General features: G+C 55.2%; 1 protein-coding gene across 3 annotated transcripts in view; it reads right to left on the minus strand.

The window, feature by feature from the left end:
* Positions 1 to 7228: 7228 nt before the first annotated feature.
* TBC1D16 (TBC1 domain family member 16) overlaps positions 7229 to 19665 on the minus strand; it is a 28750-nt gene continuing 16313 nt past the window's right edge. For 2 of the 3 annotated variants that reach the window (XM_065647565.1, XM_065647566.1), the window contains exons 4-12: positions 15466 to 15663; positions 14999 to 15146; positions 13780 to 13947; positions 12956 to 13104; positions 12071 to 12205; positions 11686 to 11872; positions 10413 to 10592; positions 9740 to 9886; positions 7229 to 9422 (exon numbers count right to left, since the gene is read on the minus strand). In XM_065647565.1, coding sequence (XP_065503637.1) covers positions 9177 to 9422; positions 9740 to 9886; positions 10413 to 10592; positions 11686 to 11872; positions 12071 to 12205; positions 12956 to 13104; positions 13780 to 13947; positions 14999 to 15146; positions 15466 to 15663 — 1558 coding nt within the window. In that variant the 3' untranslated portion in view covers positions 7229 to 9176. The remainder of the gene's footprint in view (positions 9423 to 9739; positions 9887 to 10412; positions 10593 to 11685; positions 11873 to 12070; positions 12206 to 12955; positions 13105 to 13779; positions 13948 to 14998; positions 15147 to 15465; positions 15664 to 19665) is intronic. The other variant, XM_065647567.1, reaches the window with a different exon arrangement.

Consider the following 19665-nt stretch of genomic DNA (forward strand, 5'->3'; position numbering starts at 1 on the left):
GTCTTTCAAGCTGGGTTGGGCAAATGCTGGGAGGGGAGCTGGCACAGGAACGCTGCTGGTGCCCCGGGCAGTGACCAAGATGGGCTGTGGTGGCAGCCGTGTCCCCTCCGAGCCGTGTTCCCCCCGAGCCGTGTCCCTCCCCAGCCGTGTCCCCCCGAACCGTGTCCCTCCCCAGCCGTGTCCCTCCCCAGCCGTGTCCCTCCCCAGCTGTGTCCCTCCCCAGCTGTGTCCCCCCTGAGCCGTGTCCCTCCCCAGCCGTGTCCCTCCCCAGCCGTGTCCCCAGCACTCAGCTCAGACCCCGTCCCAGCACACGCAGCAGCTTCCTCGCTCCCACTTCAGCTTCGAGGGGGTTTTGGCAATGCAGGTGTATAACACTAAGCCCAGCTGCAGCCATGCTAGACCTGGCATTAGACAAAGCACAGTAAATCCCCGTTAACGGCACCTCCTGCACCTCACACGTGGCTGCCGGGGGAGTCTGGGGGCTGCAGCCCCGGGACAGGCAGGTGCAGGTGTGAGTGGCTGCCTGTGCCCCCCAGCCCCCCAGCACAGCCCCGATTCATCTCCTGCCTTGGCTTCTGCTAGCGTGGGCTCACACCGCTCGTTCCCCGCCTGAACGGCTGAATAAAGCTCAGCAACAATGGGCCATCGATTATCCCATTATATTTCCATCGGGCCTGACTTCCCAGCCAGCTCCTGGAGGGGCAGCGGCTCCACAGGGCTGGGTGCAAACAGCCCCTCGCTGGGTTCTGCTCTCCAGAGCCCCGAGTCTCCCGTGCCAGGCACCCCGGTAACGCCGGCTCCACGGCTCCGCATCAGCCGCTGCCCCTTCCCCAGCAGAGCCCGTGCACCGGAGTGATGCACCTGCGAGGGCAACGGCCCCTGTTCCAGGGACGCCCCCAATCCCCGGGGGGCTCTCAGGGTCCATCCCACCTCTGGCAAACTCGGGGCTGGCTCCAGCCCTTCACATGAGCCTGGTGGCTGCCTCCTCTCTGCTCCCCACTTTTTGCAGGGCTGTATCCCTCCCCAGGTCCCTCTCCTCTCCCCTGGCCAGCCATGGCAGTAGCACCGCCGGCCTCTTCCTCTCACGTGTGCTGCCCGTGAAGCCCAGGAGAAACTAAGTGCCAGGGTCCTGTGGGCGCCCCCGTCCCCTCCCGTCCCTTCTCGTCCCGCCCTGTGAGGGAGAACAGCCCCAAGAGCACCAGGTCTCTGGTGGCCGTTTCTTCCCATGTCACCAATATCAGCCCTGCTTGTTATGAGTATTTTTATTACCCAACCTGCTGACGAGTGATTTTTCAAGAACAGAAAGGTCAGCAGATGCAGACCCTCCCAAGTTCCCCGTGCTGCCCGCGCTCCCGGCGGGGCTGGACTCCGTGCTGCCCCACACCTGCGTGACACCGTGAGCACCCGAGTGCCACGGCTCATCCTTCCAGCGGCAACTGTGGGCGAAGGGCTGGATCAGGCCGTGTTCGTGGGGCGGTCCCGGGTGACCCGGGCAGCGCGGGGTGGGGTGGCAGCCCAGGGAGGGCCCCTGGTTGGTCACCCGCTCCCTGTGTGCTGCTCCTGCTCACGGGGGGAGCTCCAAGGCGGTGCAGGGGAGCGGTGACGCTGCTGTGTCTGCTCAGGGATGCTTCGCCTGCAAATCTCCTACCTGCGTCAGCAGCTGAATTCCCTGGTCTCATTCCCCACTCTGGCAGCTCCTTTAACCCTTTCCTCCCGGCAGCTGCGCTGCGAGGAGGCACAGCCGAGCACACAGGCGTCACCGAGGGGCACACTGCCAGGGGCTGGTGTCACGGTGGCTGTGCTGTGACCCTCTGGCTGTGTCCTGGCTGTGGTGGCCAGATCTGACCCTGTTCCCACGCATCTGCAGGAGGGGACGCAGCATTTTGCAGCTTGGGGAAGCTGCTCTGCACCCTCCTTGGTGTCCCCAGCTCTCCTGCAACCTGTGCCTGGTATCCCTTCCCAGCCACGGCTGCACCACGTCCCTGTGCACCCCTCGGCAAGCAGAGCTGGGCCTGGGCGCTGCCGTGGTGGGGGCTGCTCTGGGGGCCAGGGCTGCCGTGGGGCAGGGACACTCACCCCGCTGGCCCCGATCCCCGGGGAGAGCCGGCAGCACCTTCCCAGTGCCCGCGGCTGCGGTGCAGGCGTGGGGGCAGATTTATCACCTTGGCAGAAGGCCTGCAGGCCAGCTGGTGTTTGGGCTGTTTCCAGAGTTTCCAGTCACTGCTGGAAGTTTTTCAGTGCTCGCCCTCCCATGCAATATGTGGGAATTGGGTTCCTGAAGCCCGGACCCGTCTGCCGGAGCCGATTCGTGCCGGGCAGCCCTCTCGGTGGGTGCCTTCGCTCCCGGCACGAGCGGTACCGAAGTGCTCCCTGCCTCCATCTGCAGCACAGGCTCTGCTGGTGCCAGGGGCTCGTGGTCACGCAGTGGGCTGGGATCACTCTGCCGGGGTGTTTGACGTGTCCCCTCAATGCCTGGGCTCTGGCAGGGACCCCCACACGTCCCCTCACCCCCGGGTGCAGCGAGCTGGAGGGGAAGGGCGGCTTCGTGCTCCCGGGAGGCTGCTGGGCTTTGGGGGCACGGTGGCCACCGCCCCAGCCGCCTCTGCCACCGCCAGGGTTAGTCAAGCACCAGACGCAGACAGAAGCAGCTGAACTTGTTTGTGGTTCATGAAAGACAGACCCACGCCAAACAAAATGAAAAATTGCAGGAAGAGTCTTTAGGCTGCTGCTTCTCCGGTCCTCGCTGCCGCTCTGCCGCATGCAGCAGGAGCTTTGGCAGGGGCCGAACCTGCAGCCGACCGAATTTGGAAGGACCTGGAACACCCGGGCACGGTGGAGGGTTCGGGGTGGCTGCAGAACCTCTTCCAGTCATCAAAAAGCACCACTAAAAGTGCCAGCTGAGAGCAGGTCCCTTCTGCTGGGTTCCCTGAGCTGTCACCGTGCTCACCGCGGTGTTTTTGGAGCACGCCTGCTCGCTGGGCGTCACTGACCCCAGGACACATGGACGGCTCCGCATGTCCAGCCAGGCTGCAGACTGCCCCGAGTCCCATAGTGGTGATTTGCCTGTGCTGAGAAGACCTCGCACAAGGACAGTCGCTTGGTTAATTCTGCTTAAAAAGAGCACCCATGGTAAGGTTGCTGTTACCTCGTTGCGGGGCACCCCCAGCCCTCCAAGTCCAGCAAACACGAGAGGGTATCGCACGGTGCAGCCAGGGCAACAATGGGGTGGAGCAGGTCTCAGCACGGAAACAAATCCCAGCCTGGGTGTTCATGCGTTGTGGACCTGGGATGGCCCCAGGGACTTTAACAGGTGGCTGCATTTTGATTTTGCTTTGTTTTTCTGCTTTTCGTACCACTGCATCACGCAGTGGCTCTATCTATTTGCAGAGATGCCAGCCTGCCGAACAGAACAGAGCAAGCCTGCAAGGGGAAACAGAGGAAAAAACCCAACCCCCTTTGACAGTCCTTTCCCATGAGACCAGCGGGGCTTTGTTTTATAGGTGAGCTGCAGAACACCAGTTTAGTCACAGCAGCTTGGAGACAACGACGGGTTTGGAAACAAACCACCAAAGCCATGAGGGTCGGCAGGGATCTCCGCATCAGCTGTATTTCCCTTCTCAGTTTCAAGCACAACATTTGTTTTAACTACCCCAGGGCTGAAGCACAAGGGTGGCGTTTGCCCCCCAGGACCGGTGGGGGATGTTACCGCTGGTCCCCGGCCGCTGCCCCAGCTCTGACACGGGAAGCTCTGCACGTCGCCTTCCGCAGGTGACCCAGCCGAGAGCTCGCTGCATTCAAGCATCTCGCCCCAGAACCAAACCAGCCTGTTGGGTTCATTACCCAGACTTGCTTCATGACACCATCACCCAAGTATTTCTTACTAAACCTCGCAGCACCCAACACGCACCCTCTGCGCCTGGCCGGTGAACGTGCTCTTACACAACCGGGCTGGAGACGCCTCTCCGAACCACGGCATCTGCAGGGGGGTCTTCAAATAGCAAATGGTGCCCAGCTCACTGGCAGGTGGTGGAGGACACCAGATTTCAACAGCTGAGGCACCACGTTACCGCTGACCACCGCAATTTCCAGACTACTGCATCAAAATTGCCTAGAAATTGCTTTTTGAAGGCGGAAACCCTATGAAATGTGAGGAAGAGCCCGATTCCCTGGCTGAACAGCTCAGAGGATCATCCTTGCACCGTGCTCAGCTTCCTCCTGCTCCGGCAGGGACCGGCAACGCCGGCGGCCAGGAGCGGCGGCGGCACTGGCTGCGGCGCAGGCAGAACACGAGCTGGAAAAGATCCTGGGTTTTTTTTTGACAAAACTTCAGTCTGGGGAGGAGGGAAGTGAACCAGGACCTGATGCACCCGCCGCGGGGGACGCGGGACACGGCACAAAGCCCAGCTCAGCAGCAGGCCTGGCCCAAAGGGAGGCCAGAGCTCAGCTCTGTGATCTGGAGCGGTTTTGAAGTGAAGGAGCCCAAACCTTCACAGCAGAACTATTTTTCAAAGCCCTTTCTAAGCTTGAACTAAGAGAGAGTTGCCTTTCATAACTAGAAGAAGAAATGAACTTCATTCAAAGAGCAGCAATTTTTGGGTACTTGGATGATGTTGAAGCACTTGGCTGAAGCACAGACTGCAATAAAATCAGCCACAAAAATATTTAAGGAGCTTCCTCTAAATTTCCAGCCTCGCAGTTAGAGCAATCCGGTTCTGGAGCAGCCTCTGGGAGAGGGGAACGGGGAGACCTGGCAGCTTTTGGGGTGCGATCAGTCTGGGAAAGGCCGAGCTCACCGCGGAGCTCCCCCAGCTTTGGCTCTTCTTCCCGGGTGGTGCGAAACCTCATCGTGCATTTTGTTCCTGACTGTTTAAATGAGAGGGATAAAGGGCGTGCGGAGCCTTCCCCAAAGTGCTGAGCGCAGGCCGGGCAGGGCTGGGATGTGACCATGAACTACAGCCGGCCAGACTGGTCTGCTTTTATGACCCAAGCGGAGACCTGGGGATTAACCAGCCAGCCCGCGGCGGACAAGCGAAGTTGGGTTTTAAATTCTTTGGTGCCTGTAATAACTCAGGTGAGTCTCTTTGTTCTCGTGAACTGTAACATTTCATGTGGCAGACAGCGTCCCTGAACGCAACAGCCCAACAGCCGCGTCCTGACACGGCCCGGGCCGCGCTGGCCCGGCTGCCGCTGCTCCAAGCCACAAACGCCACTCTGCCCGGCGCGGGGGACTCGGCAGCAGTTCGGCTGAACCTCGCTGCTCCTGCGCCTCAGCCGCCGCGCGGCCAGTGCCCGAATCCAGGGGCAAACAAAGCCGTTTCGTGGATCCAGCTGCCTCCTCCGGCGCGGGACACAGCTCCCTGCTGCCCTGGGGACACGGAGGGGACGTGGGAGGGGACACGGGAGGTGCCAGGCTGCGTGGGGCACACCGGGCTCCTCGGCTTCCCAGATGCCGCCGATCGGGTTCCGCGCTGGGATTATGAAGCAGCGAGAACTCAGTTTTCTTTTTTTCCTGCTCCCCTTCCCCCCGGCACCAGGAGGCAAAAGGATGTGTCAGCTCAAGGCTGAGTCTAAAGAGGCTTATGCTGACTATTTACCTTTGCAAGGGTCTATTTTTGGCTGCTCAGCTGCAGCTAATTCAATGAACAGGGCAGCGATTCAGGAGAGAAGCCACATGAGGGCCATTGTTTCTAGGATCCACTTTTCTGCCCTGCAGGGACCACAAGCCTTGCTTCTTTCTTGTTCCTCCCTTTTTTTCAGATGGCAAAGAGTGTCACAAAGGAGAAGGGGATCCTGGGGACAGGTCAGAAGGACTTTGGGAACCTGGTGCCCTGTCCCGCACTTGCCTCGTTGCCTTTCACTGCAGAGGAATCCCAAGGCTGCTCCTGACCCTGCCACGGCCGCTGCCGAGGGCTCCAGGGTGGCTCCACACACCCTCCTGTCCCGCACCTTCCACCCAAAACAAGCTCGGAAACCTGTGGATATCCAGGGTGAATTCAAGTGGCATCGGGGGTTAATGAACAGGCTGCAACGGGAAGCAAGTCACCCGGGACACGACTGCTGCTGGCTAACAGGGAGCAGGTGGGTTATCGGCTCTGTCCCTACCTCTCCGACCATTGCGAAGTGGGTTCAGCGGGTGAGGGCTCGGGGAGCTCCCCGTGCTGAGCACGAGGGCCGCTGTTGTAGGGAGACACCCGGCACATCCCGCTGGCCGATGCGCTGAGCACCGCTTCGAACACAACAAACGGCTTTTCCACGTGCTGGAGAACTGCAGAGTCCTTAACCAAACAGATCCTGAGTGATTTCCACACTGCTGAGTGACATTTTAATAGTGGAAAAATAATGCTAAAAATTATCTACTTCATCTCTTCCCATTGTCTTCTACTGGCTGGGAACGACTGCTGCAGCAAAACCAGCTCCGATCTGCTGGTCGGTGTGTGCCGGTGCCCCAGCCCGGGGCTGCCCGTCCCCTGCCCCACCGCAGCGCCCGGCGCAGCCGCCCTCCCCAGGCACGCGGCTGCACGGGTGCCGGAGCTGCGCTGGTGCCAGAGCTGCACTGGCGCTGGAGCTGTGCTGGTGCTGGAGCTGCGCTGGTGCTGGAGCTGCGCTGGTGCTGGAGCTGTGCTGGTGCTGGAGCTGCGCTGGCACTGGAGCTGTGCTGGTGCAGGAGCTGTGCTGGTGCTGGAGCTGCGCTGGTGCCGGAGCTGCGCTGGTGCCGGAGCTGTGCTGGTGCCAGAGCTGTGCTGGTGCTGGAGCTGCGCTGGTGCCAGAGCTGTGCTGGCACTGGAGCCACACCGGTGCCGGAGCTGCACTGGTGCTGGAGCTGGAGCGGTACTGGAGCTGTGCCGCGGGGGGACCGTGGCCTCGCAGCAATGCCCGGCCGGCACCAGGCAGGTGGCAGCGCTGGCTCCTGCTGTCCCCACGGGGAGCTGGCGCCTGCCCGCTGCCACCGAGCTGCTAGGGGGAAGATGCTTCTGGCATTTTCTGACGTGTGTTTCTTCTGACCCTAATTCAGCCACCGTCACTTAGAGCTTGCATCCCGATGAACACATCGAGAGCTGCCGCGTGTCCCCAGGCTGAAGTCAGCGGAACCCGGGGACAGAAACGCAGACCCAGCACCCAACACGCCTCCTCGTACGGCTGCAAAAGAGCGGCCCAACCTGCGGGGACAGCGGCCAGCCAAGTGCTGTTCCCTGGCCATACGGTACAGCAGCCAGACTGTACAGCAACGTACCACGCAAACGCCTCACACAAACTTTTATTGTTCACTGAAACACCGCAAAACTCCGTGCTGCACAGCAAAGCCGGCAGCAGCCCTCACACGAGGTGTGACGTCCGAACCCCCGCACGCACCGGCAGCGCCGGGGCCTCGAAGCCGGGTGGTTCGGAGCTGTGCGATACGGCAGGAGGATTCACCACCGCTCTCGCCCAGGGGAAGGTTTTCGTCTGCTGAATTAAAGGCACACAAATCAGGAGCCAAACCGTCCTTCTGCCGCGCAGCAGCCAGTCTTCGGTGTGGTGCCTGCATAGGGTCGAGTTTTCTCCCCCACCAGAAGGCAGCGAGCGCTCGGTCTGTGCTGCTTTCACACGGCGCATCCCAGTCGCCAGCCTCACCTCCCAGCAGCTGCTGGACACAGCGCTCCAGAACGGGCTGTGGGGAAGGCCTCGCAGAAAGATTTTCAGATAAATTTGCTGACCAGGTGCCAGCACTGCTGCAGCACGAGGACAGAGGGGTTTGCACATGTGCTGCTAAAAGGACAAAGAAACCTGCAAAGTGAGCGCGGCCTTTCCCCCGCCCAGGGGCAGGACAGGGCTGTGTAAGAGCAGTGCCGTGGCTGGAGTGAGAGCGAGCAGGACAACCCGGAGAGGCTGCGAGACTCGCGCGCCATGCACAGCGACACAGCAAAGCCGGCGCAGCCGCTCAGCTCATCTCCTCCATTCCTACAAGGAAACTATTCCCCGGCTCTGTTTGGCACAAATGCTGGCTCAGGACGCACCTTTGGATGCCCCTGGATTTGGTACGGACATTCGGCAACACGGCTGTGCTCAAGGCCCCAGCTCCACTTCTAGTTGGCGAATTTTGTAGAAGACAAGAGGAGAAACATGCTGTCCTTTCAAAAATACTTCAGAGGAAACCTTCCTTGGAGACAGAGCGCAGCAAAAATGTCTGCAACAAGCCCAGTTTCATTTTCACTTCGGGATGGGGAAAGGTGCGCTACTGGCCTCACCTGAAGAGCCTGAAGCCCACGTGCGCCACAGCCTACGGCAACGGCCGGCCAGGACCGTGAATATTCGGTAATTGAGAAGAGCCACAGGAAACGCACTGGGAAACATAATGGGAACAACAGATTTCCATGAACAAATGTCTAAAGTCTACAGTTGTCAGCATAAAGAAAACAGCTTTGCTGTAATGTCATGAAGAAGCAAACTTTGAAAGGTGTCCAGGAAATACCCTGACTGCAGAAAAGCAGTGCTTAAAGACCTGCGGCTGTACACTTTGTACAAATGGAAAAAAAAATCATGGCAGCCAGTTTACCACATAAAAAATGAAAAGGCGAGAGACAAGACCTTTAGGTGACCAGTTCTTCATCGCCAACGAAGCAGACACCTTCCCTGCAATCCCAATAGTCTGTAGTGTTATTTTTGGCAGATTATAATTAAAATGGTCGTTATGGCTCTAGAGAGAAGCCTCTAAGCTGCAGGTTTTGGCCGAAGCAGAGGGCGCACGTGTGTGGTACGTGCTGGATGCGGGGACATCGCAGAGAGGTCTGGTCACAGCTCTGCCCTTCCACCCGACCCACACGCTGCTGGTTGTCCTTGGCTCTCTTCAGTGTCCCCATTTCTCAAGTAACAAAGTTCTGGTTGCTAACCAGTCCAATCCCAGAGGCAGAATAAAAAGTCCTTGTTAAGACCTAGAAAAGCTTCGTATTTCTAACAAAATCAAATCCGAACGTGTGGAAACACTGTTCCTGGTTCGATGCATTTTGTTCTGGTTCCAGCACCAGCGCACCGGAATTTGCTTTACCCGTAGAGGGATTTCATTCCTCGCCCAATCTCCACCATTCAGTCTTCTCAGGAGTCTTGACAAGCTCTCTCTCCATTTTTGTCTTGAGCATTTTTTCCTATGCACATCCTTCCTGCCCTTCCGTCTTCCGCCGTCACACCCTGTTCCTCCACAGCTATTTTCGGAAAGCAAAGACGTCCCGTGTTTTCAAGCCTCTCTTGCCTTCGCTTCCTGGTTGAGGAGCAGACGGTTCCGCCAGCCCCCCGTACGGGCAGCTCTCGGACTCGGGGTGATGGCCAGAGCACTCCACGGCGGGGATGAAGCCGCTGTCCCACATTCCCGTCCCACACAGCTCACACAGGTCGTGCAGGCTGCAGGGGATGCGGGGCAGGAGGTGGAACTGATAGAGCAGACTCCGCGCCTGGAGAGGAGAGAGACAGAGTCAGTCACTCCTCCGCAGAGGACGGACACGGAGAGCAGGGGACTGGGGCACGAAGACCGACAGCTCTGTCTGCATTCCCCGAGCGTGCAGGGTGATCCCACCCACACCGCTACAGCCACCTCTTGTTTCTGCAAAACTTGTTTCCAGGCCAACAGCAGCATCCTGCCCTCTCAGGCTCTGGACACGCGCAGGATACAGGAGGTGCGGAGGATGGAGCATCAGTCCCTGATTTTCTCAACGCTCTGAGTCATGTCTCGGACCTGAGGCTCAGCGCACATCAGCACACGGGCGCTTACCTTCCTGAGTACCAGCTCTCCGTTCATGTGCATGGCCAGGTTGCCGAAATGCAGCAGCATCTGGTCCGTGGCCAGCTGCTGTTCAATGACGTCGTCCCCATAGATCACCACGATGGCCGCGCAGATAAAGAGGTGGAAATAGTCAGTCTGCAAGGAGAAAGCAGGGGCTGGAGCACAGCAGGTGGAGGCACAGGTCTGACTCAACCTCCTGCCCTCCACAAGCGTGTCCTCAGGGAGATCTTTCGCTCCTTCCAGATTTGCCTAGTGCTTCACAGAACGTGAGCTGTTGGTGAATTCTGAACCACAGCTGAGTCCACGTCTCTTCCCTTTACAGCGCGGCAGCAGGGTTTGCACCACAGCCTTCAAACAGACTAGTGATTTTTGGGAAGGCATCTTCCAGCCGTGTAAGAGAAATCGGAACTTCAGAATGGACTGTTCAGCACTCTCTGAAAAAGACTCCTTTTGAAGCCCAGACATCCTCAAGAAGGAGAGGCAGGCCTCCATCCTCCTGCTGCATAGATAAACCTCTTCGATAATTACGGATAATTACTTATTTTGGACACTTTGCTACTGAGAGCCTTTATGGAAATTCTGCAACGCTTGCTGGGACGGTGAGGGTTGGGAAAGGCCGTGCCGCTGCCCCGTGCGCGGTGCCCATCGCCAGCTCTCTCACCTGATAGTGAGCCCAGCACGCTTCCCACATGCGCAAAGCCTCGGCCTCTGGAAATTCACGTTTAAAGCAGAGGAGGATCCAACGGTGACAGAAAAGCATCTGCAGGCCGTCCTCTCCCAAGGAGGAAAGGTGCTGGTAGAAGCGCGGGTGCATGAGCCGGAGCAGCTCTCGCAGGTACATCTGGAAAAGACGCGCTGGGCTGAGCCGCCCCGGGCACAAGGACTCGCGTCACCCTCGCCCACCCCGGGAAGCCTCCAGCCCCTGCCGGGTCCCGCAAAGCTGCCCACGGCTCTCTCCTCTCGCTAAAGCTCTGGCTTTGCGGTGCATTTATTCCAGCACAGTCAGGAGCACGCCTGGATCCGCCGTCACAGGCCAGAGCTCACAGACCTCGGCAGCTATTTCACAAGGCAGGGTTGAGGGTGGAAGGAAAAATCCCATGACAGCTACATTGTGAAAAGAAAGAAGGGGAGAGATCCAGGCTGAGGAAAGTGGCTAGAGCCTTAAAAACTAGAGAAAAGAAAGGACACAGCTATTTCTGGCCATATTTCATTTCGGCAGAGGCTGAGCAATATAGAAGTGATTTTGGAAAGCCTGACTATACAGGCACATTGCAGGGCATGAGTCTGTACGTTAACTAACGGCACCTCACCAGCAGCCTCCCGTGGGGTCTCCACCACAATTTTACCACTGTAAATTGGTGCCATCGTGATCCAGGCAGGATTGTTCAGGTTTAGAATGCATTTTTCAGGATCTTATCCAGAAAACAACTGACATTCATGTTAAAACCTAAAAAGTTCCCATTTTTAAACAAGCTCACCTTATTTTAAGAAACTCTGTGAGATCTGTAAGGCTTTTCATTTGGAGACAATTTAAAAAATCTATTAAAAATATTAAGAAAAAATCCGCAAAGAAGAGGGCTGCAGCTCAATCAATTCCTCTGCCTCATTCACACCAAATGCCCCAGAATCAGGACAAAACCAAACCAGTGAGTCTTCACTGCCTGAGAGAAGAGCAAAGACAAAGCAAGCCCTTTGTCGGCACCCTTTATCACAGCCAAGGTAACTTTACTCTGACAGTTTATTGGCTATAACTGCCTCTGGAGTGCCCAAATCACCCAGGATCAATTTTATCCCCTGGCTATTCGGCGGCTTTGGAGTGTGATTCGGCACGCTGGAATGCCAGAGCCCAGGTCGCAGCTTTATGGCGTTCTCTGGTCTGAGGGGCAGGGGAGCAGCTCCCACCAGGGCTGAGGGGACTCAGCATCCAGCCTCACCAGCTGCTTCTCCATGTCCTCATCCCGGGGCGAGCTGAAGAAGATTGTGTTCTGCATCAATCCTACGAAGCACCAGAAAGTATCCGACTCGTCTAGGATCTCTGCCAGGAGCGGGGCAACCAGGTCAGACATGCCCTGGGAGTATCCAATCGCTGGGTTAAATACTGCATAGTTCAGCAGGATCCTCCTGGGGAAGAGAAGCCAGGGGAGAGGTGAGACCCGGAGGGGGCACGTCCAGCCGAGCGCAGCCCCGTCCCTGCTGCCCCATCTCCCACCGCACACGCTGAGTCCGGCCAAGTGTTTTTGCATCGCCCGGCACCAGTCACCGTGCACACGGTGCCGAGGTGGACACACCTTGTCTGGGAGACAGAAACAGACTCTTCACCTCATAGTCTCCACATTTGGGTTGTCCTCCCCTCGAAAGAACTGGTTGCTGCGGTCAGTCCTCACGACGTCCTTATCTACTGTGAACTGCACGTTACGCCAAAACTCCTTCTGTTCATCTGGAGTCATCGAAAGCCTGAAAATTGAGCAGCAACAGGAGTACCGTGCCAAGAGAGGAATATGATTGCCACAAGGAACAAAAAGCCTTATTTCAGCTTGAGTTTGCAGAGAAAAACTATTCCTGTACAGTGTTTTCTCATCACCTGAAAAACAGACAAGCAGGTCTGTCCAGAACAGCAGTTTTTCTGTCCAAGTGGATTACTAGGAGCCTCCTGGGTTGACGAGTTTTCTGTGATAAACTCCACTTCCGAAGCAGTCGGACTCTGTTCTCCACTGCTCCTCGAGGGTGGCACACCAGGACTCACCATGCTGTTTTGTCTACTAATTAATAACACTGCTGTCCCTCTCCAGCTTAAATAGACCCACAACCAGTATACAACACACTGCTCTTGCAGTAATAACTTCCTTGAATGAGATATCTCATCTTCTCCCCTATTTTTATATCCAGATATATTTATAAAGGAACATAGGATCCCATTTTCACCTTCAGTGTTCTAAGCCAAGCATGCTACGCTGTAGCCTTGCGGATGAAATAAGCTTCCCTACGTGGTACTGACGAGCCTGTTTCGAGGCGCCAAGTAAGACGGTATTTGAGCTCTCTGGTGTGAGCTGTGCCTCATCCACCCCTTTACCATCCCTCTCACCTCTCTGCTCCAACCAGCCTCTCCTGGGGAGCAGCAGGCACAGACCCGTCCGTCACCAGCGGGATCGCTGCCACGTCAGGCCGAAGGAGAGCTGAGCAGGGAGGATGAGGTCGGTCCCTTACCTTTTCTCCTGGATCTCAAAGTATTCTTTCCTCTTCTGCAGCCTCAGGGCCTCCCTCTCTTCCGAGGTGGACTCGTAGCTGTAGTAGTGCAGCAGAAAGGGCCACACCTCCCCACGGATGGAAATATCAACCCCGCCAAAGAAAATGGCCTGGAAGAAGGAGCAAAAGTTACGACTGGTACAGTTTTAACGTTCCCAAAAACAGCAACAAGAAGCTGCCCACTACTATGCTTTGGTGGCTTTGCAGTTCTTTCCTGACAAGTGACGCCTTGATTCAAGCTCCTGCAATTTGCACATGTTTAGAGGGAAAGTGCTGGCCTTCTATTCCCAGACCAGACACAAATCGGGCTCATTTCAATGTCAATAACCCCCCCTGGAGAGGCTCTATGATTAACGTGTTGTTCTCATGTCACGGCTTAATCCCCAATCTTGGAGACACTGCATTTCACTGCAAACTTCTCTCTCAGGACCTGCACCCAGTGCTCCCCCGCAAGCCCTGCATTATTTCATACAGCACTCTCAATTTTTCTTTCTTTGATTTGTTCACACTGCATTTTGCAAACACATCTAGCAGCGGACACTTGGGTTTACTAATCCCACCAGGCAGCAGAAGCCGGACAGCTCGTCCTCCTCCGGCAGGGAGATGCTCAACCGTGGCAGACCCATCCGCAGCCCCAGCAACACCTGCAGCCAAGCGCTCTACGCCCGTCTTTACGCTCTCAAACGCCCAGTTCTTGCCCCCAGCATGAAAGCAAACTCCTGCAGCTCCCCCGGGGGCTCAGAGGGCAGGACGGAAGGCTGGACGTGAGCAGCCAGCGCTCCCACCTTCTGCAGCTTGTACTCCTCCTCCACCTGGCCGCTGTGATTCAGGTGACGGAGCCAGCCCGACACGTCCAGCCGCTTGTACGTGTTCTCCTCCGGGTGGGTTTCCGAGGAGGGCAGCTTGGGGCGGCGGATGGAGAACTGCATACATGTTTTCTCATCAGTAAGATGCTGAACAGCGGAAAAAACCACAAAAAACTGGAGGCAGCGGCCAGAGATAGCAGCAGAGTATGAAACGCAGCAATTTTTGGAGCAGGGAAACCTTTTTGTGTGGTTCACATAGGATTAAGCACCGAAGCGCTGCACTTGGGGAGGGTTTTTTTTTAATTCCAACCATTACAATAGCAGAGTGATTAGAATAATTAAAAATCTGAGTACCACAAAACAGCTTCATCTTAAAAAAAAATGGTTTCCGTTCCTCCCCCAGTCTTATCCCTGACCTGAAACTGAATTAATGCTGCTTACAGCAAAACTTCACCCTGCCAGGAATGCCTGCAATAAATTACATATGATTGGCCATATACAAAGGGATTGCTGTTAGGCGAGCAGGGAACTGCACTGCCAGGCTCTCTAAGGGCACTCATGATCCCAGTGCAAGACTGCAGCTGACATTTAATTTAAAAATCAAAGGTTGTTCAATGCAAAAAGTGAGCCCATGCGACCATAATAAGAAAAGCAGCAGGGGGCTCTGTGGGAAGGATGGAAATTTAAAAATCACTGTTTCTAATAAGCACATACAGTATCTTAAACAGATAATTAAAGAGCTCTTATCACATTTGTATGTAGATTGAACAAAATATGGCAAGATGCCTTGTCAAAACATTTTCCAGTGCAGTGTGCTACGCTTCGCAAAATGGATGAAAGACTCTGACAGAATTTCAGACCCACCACTGCAGATTTCCCAGCCGCCTCACATGCCTAAAGCACAGCGCTGACCTGGCCGGGCCAGCAAAATAACCACCCGAGCAAGTCTTCTGGATTATCTTCCTGCATATTGCACAGGAACACCAGGAATGGACGAGGATAAGAAAGCACAAGAGAGACCTCGTGTCCGACTCGCAGTTGTGTCCCACGCAACACCCAACACACTGCAGCTTTCTGCCTGACGCAGTGACACGAACTCACCGCTTCATTTCTCCAACACACCTCCCCGGCTAAAAACATTCCGTGTGAAACATGCACTGGAAAAACCCTCTTTGCCGCATGAGCCGTGCGCGGGTACCTGGTCCTTGAGGTGCGTCTCTGTGCAGTACTGCCATTGCTGGAACACCTCGGACAGTTTGTCCAGGCCACCGTGGTGAAAATGGAAGATCTTGTACTGGCTCTCCCTGCTCGCAACAACCAGCTGTCCACAGGTGCACGCCTCATCGCTGCGGACAAACGACCGGGACAGCCGGCGATTACTGCCCAGGACAACGAGGGGCCCGGCGGGAAGGGGGCACGTCAGATGAGGGAGAGGGGAAACGCCAGCTGCAAAGACGTGCAGCACCGAGTTGCCCCCTAGAATAGGGCACAGCAGTAATTTTCCAGCTCTGGGACTTATGGGTCCCTTCCAACTCGAGATATTCTATGACTCTATGCCATGAGCATTTTCCCCAAGCCCCGCAGCCTGCAGAAACCACCTGCCCCCAGAGCCCAGCACGCGCTGATCCGGGGCACACGCAAGTGTCACACACAACAATACGTCACCTAAAGAAGAGGCGAAGGGATCTCATTTGTCCCAGGTCCACTCTGAAGACACCACAGACCTGCTCGAGGGCAAAGACTTTCTGCTGTTCGTCCCACCTGGTGCTCTGCGCGTGCCCGTTGTTCTCCTGGGACCGGGCGCTGGTGCCGAGGCTGCAGGCAGAGCTGGCGGAGCAGGTCAGGCGACTGTCACACGTGTCCCTGCAGACAAGAGCGTGGAGAAAGCACCGCCAGACATCAGCCAAGGAACACCGCAGTGACGGGCAATAACCACAGATGCTCCAAGTTCAAAATCCTTTGTCAGAGCTCTGAAACTGGAATTCAGTGCAGGCCTAAGGAGTCAAGAACCGACAGCCCACATAAGAGATTAAATTATTTTATTTAAATTAATTCCCTACTGTCCCGATGAATTATCCTAATTTTTGGTCTGTTGCTAAATTGCACACAGAACTGGGGAGAGCAAACCCCATTGCTCAAAACACTGACTTTTGTGAAGGCCAAATGAAGAAGCCCAACATGGGAAGAGCGTGGACGGCCCTGAGGAGCGGCTGCGTTGGGCCCTCGGTGCCAGACCCTGCCAACCGCGACGTGTCCGGGACCGGTGACCCCCTGGGATGGAAAAGGTTGGGCCACTGAAAAACACGACTGCAGGAGCACCGGTGCTCGGCAGGCAGCTCCGGCAGCTCCACAACTTCCAAAGGAAGAGACTTCTCGTCCTGCAGCTCGAGCAACCTCCTCAGCTGCTCCGCGCCTGGCCGGGACAGGAGGAGTAAGTGCGTTCACAGAGCTGTATGGACTGCGGACTCATCTGGCAAATTCCTTTGGGACCAGTAAGATCCAGAGATATTTCCCCTGAACTCGAGTTTCCCATTATGCCTTTGCAAGTGGACCTGACAAGCCTGGACTCACGTGTATAAACTTCAGACAAATGGTTTCCGTTTGCAAACCTGAAACTTCAGAGAGTTAAGGAGTGGGAATTACATGAGCTCCTTAACCCACCACAAAGTAGAGAATGTGAACCCAACCGTTTTCCAGTACGCTAGGAGCTCAGTGCACCCCAGAAAGTTATCTTTAAGAGTAAACTGAGTTTAGATTAAAAAAGAAAACCCATGCCTGCCACCAGCCCTGATCCCAAAAGAAAAATATCACTGCTTTGAGAATTAAGTGAATCTGAAACTGTGACCCCTTGATTCTTAAAAAGGCCAATACATGTGAACAATCTCAGCGCAAGCTCTGAATGGGTTCTGCTGTGAAATCAGCGTTTGCAAAACAAGGCAAGTAGCAGGTATAAAGACAGCCCCCTGCAATGCCACTTTATGCAATGTTTTCTAATCCGCTTATCTAACAATGTAGGCACTGAACGCTGAAAATCACACACTCAGCATGCATCTGCAGCACAGCACATCAGTATGCTCTCCAAGCCCGGCTCCGAGCCTCCTCCGCAGGGACTAGCCTTATTTGCCGCATCTCCCCATGGTTCAGGTCACTGCATTCCAATGGACAGGTCTCCGGACATCCCAGTTAGTTGTGGGTTAAATTTTTAACCAGGCCCCTGCGAGCCGCCCAGTTCAACTGTAGGACTCAAAACCTTGGTGCCCACACGCATGGGAAACAGATCCCCAGGCCCCCTTCTCCAGTTCTGCACCATTGTGGAAATGAGACCAAGGCTGGTTTACTTTCAGCTAAAATTGTGGTTTCGCTACTCTGCTCGTGAAGTTCTGCTGCTCCACTTTTTTGAAAGAGAGCATTAAAGCAAAACTTACATTCAAGCCATTTGGCGGTCGAGGTCTTAGAGGTGCCACGGCGATGCTGGTGCGTGAGCAGGGATCGCACAACATACCCGAACCCACAGTGGAACGACAGCAGCGTTCCTGGGGTAGACACCAGGGTACTTCCAGTCTCAAGAGCAGTTATACAGCATCACCTGCGTCTTGTGAATTTTTCCATTAAAATGGTACTGGCCTTCATGAAAGATCAAGCGTTACTTTCTAACGAAGCTGCAGAATATAACACTTTCTAAAACATTCAGTATCTCACGTTAATGCAGAAGTAAGAGGAGTCCCACACTTGCTCTGGACTGCTTGCCATAGGCGGCTGGTATTTATGGAGCAACACTTCATAACAGCCACAGTTGGTTACACAGGATTTTCCTGGAAGAGGTGACTCCAACCAGCTCAAAGACCAAGCAGAGGCAACCCCTTTTCTCAAACTCTTGCAAGGATGAACTGGTCGGTGCGATGGGTTGGCTGTGAGGACCGCTGTCCCGCGGCTCCCTCGTCACAGAGCCCGACGTGCCTGTTCCTCAGGAGCACCATCCGAAGGGCCAGAGCGCTGCCCGGGGCGCCGCGCGCCAGCTGCTCCTGCAGCTGCGGAACCCAAACCTGCTCCACACACGCAGGCAGCTCCCGAGAACCCAGGGGCTGGAGAGCCCGGTCCCAACGGTGCTGCCAACATTCTGTTTTCTGGAAGCGCTTCTTCAAGACAAATGTTTGCAGTTCACACTTAGCCACCGATGACAAGCTTGCACACGCAGGCAGCCTGCGCGGAAGCGAGCTGAAGCAAGGCGTGTAAGTGGATTTACCCCTTCTGGACAGCAAAAAGCAGTGAGTGTCAGCACGGTGCCTGCGAGCGTGCAGCCCCGGGAAATTCCAGTGTTTTCATCGATGTAGAAGACGGAATCTGAAAGAGACATCTGTGCAGCCCATGCCCTCTGGAGAGGCTGATAAACACTCACATTCATACACAGTGTAAATGCAGTGAGAGACCCCTCATACACCGCTGCACACTTGGTCACTGTGGAAATTAAGAAAAACAACCTCACTGAGTTTAAAATTACTTTTTCCTGTATGTATTGATTGAAAAAAAAATGGAAAATATTCTAATCTTTTGGACTAGTTTTAAAAATAATTTAAATATTGAGATCATTCTGTGCTTAAGTAACAACAAGTAGTATGATCAAGGCTGATTTTGTGGATTTTTGGTAGTCTTCTAAATGTGCACACAAGATACACAGATGCAAGGAAAGAATTCTCCAACTTACTATCAAAGTCAGACCATTATATGTGTCAGATGAGGGATTTATACCAGAGTGCCCTGCAAAAGCAGGGAGCCCAAGCACTGCAAGGCAAATAGCTGAGGAACATTCCAGAGAGACTTTGGGTTGTGGGATGCAGGCAAAACAAAGCGCCAGGAGTATACAGCACTGCTCAGCCAAACAAGAGCACAGGTGCAATGGTCCACGGGAATACAAGGGACGAGGGAAAAAAAACCCAAACGATTAAGCAAAACCTGAGGCAGGAAACCCACAGACATACTCATGATGCCACTTGAGCTTTTTCCCCTTCCTGAAGTCCCATTACTCTTTTGTCTCTAAATACATCTCGTTCTTGCTGGGGAGCAAGCCCAGGTGGGGATGTGTTGTCTCCGGTCCACAATCACCCGGATCTGCCCTCCTGGAGCTCTGCAGCCCCTCCGAACGCGAGCGCTGGTGTCCCAGCCGGGCACCGCTCGGCCAGACAGACGTTCCACGTGCAGTGGTGCAGTAATGGGACCTGAGTTACCGCTTGGACAAAGCATTTGTGCACACCTACAGCATCAAGAGAGACAAAACCAATTACTATTTCTGTTTGAGAGCCAGGGCAGAGACTTGCACCAATTACATGGGAAGATTATTTCAGCGACCAAGACCTAATAACTCATTTTACGACATGATGTGACAAATGTAATCGTTAAGAGGGAAAGGGGCTGCGGCAGGTACCCGAGCGGTCAGCGATGTCCAGAGAGCCCCTGCGAGAGCCGAACCGCCAGCCGACCCCAGCCCCACACACCAGAGACACCTCGGCGCACAGCAGCTGCTCCTGCGCGCGCCTCGCGAAGCATCATTTACGGACAATAAGTATCATCATAATGTATGAGCATCCATGTAATGGGAATTACATGCCCCTTCTCCTCCCCAGGGGTTGGCGTTTCTCTGTTCTGCCACTATTCCCCACAGGCACTGACCTTCTGGGTTCCTCGTCTTTCCAGCAAGGTGAAATAGCTCAAGGTGAAATAACGTCTAAGACAGATAGCTTCAAATAAATAACCCACTAGTAGAAGTTCAAAGCTATCCTGAAATGCCTAAAAATCTAGCGTAGTGACTGTACAAAGTGAGGCAATATCGGGCAGCTGGAACGCAAATCTATTGTTCTGGCAAAAAAAAAG

Source organism: Caloenas nicobarica, chromosome 18, assembly GCF_036013445.1.
Source record: "Caloenas nicobarica isolate bCalNic1 chromosome 18, bCalNic1.hap1, whole genome shotgun sequence".
NCBI classification, from domain to species: Eukaryota; Metazoa; Chordata; class Aves; order Columbiformes; family Columbidae; genus Caloenas; species Caloenas nicobarica.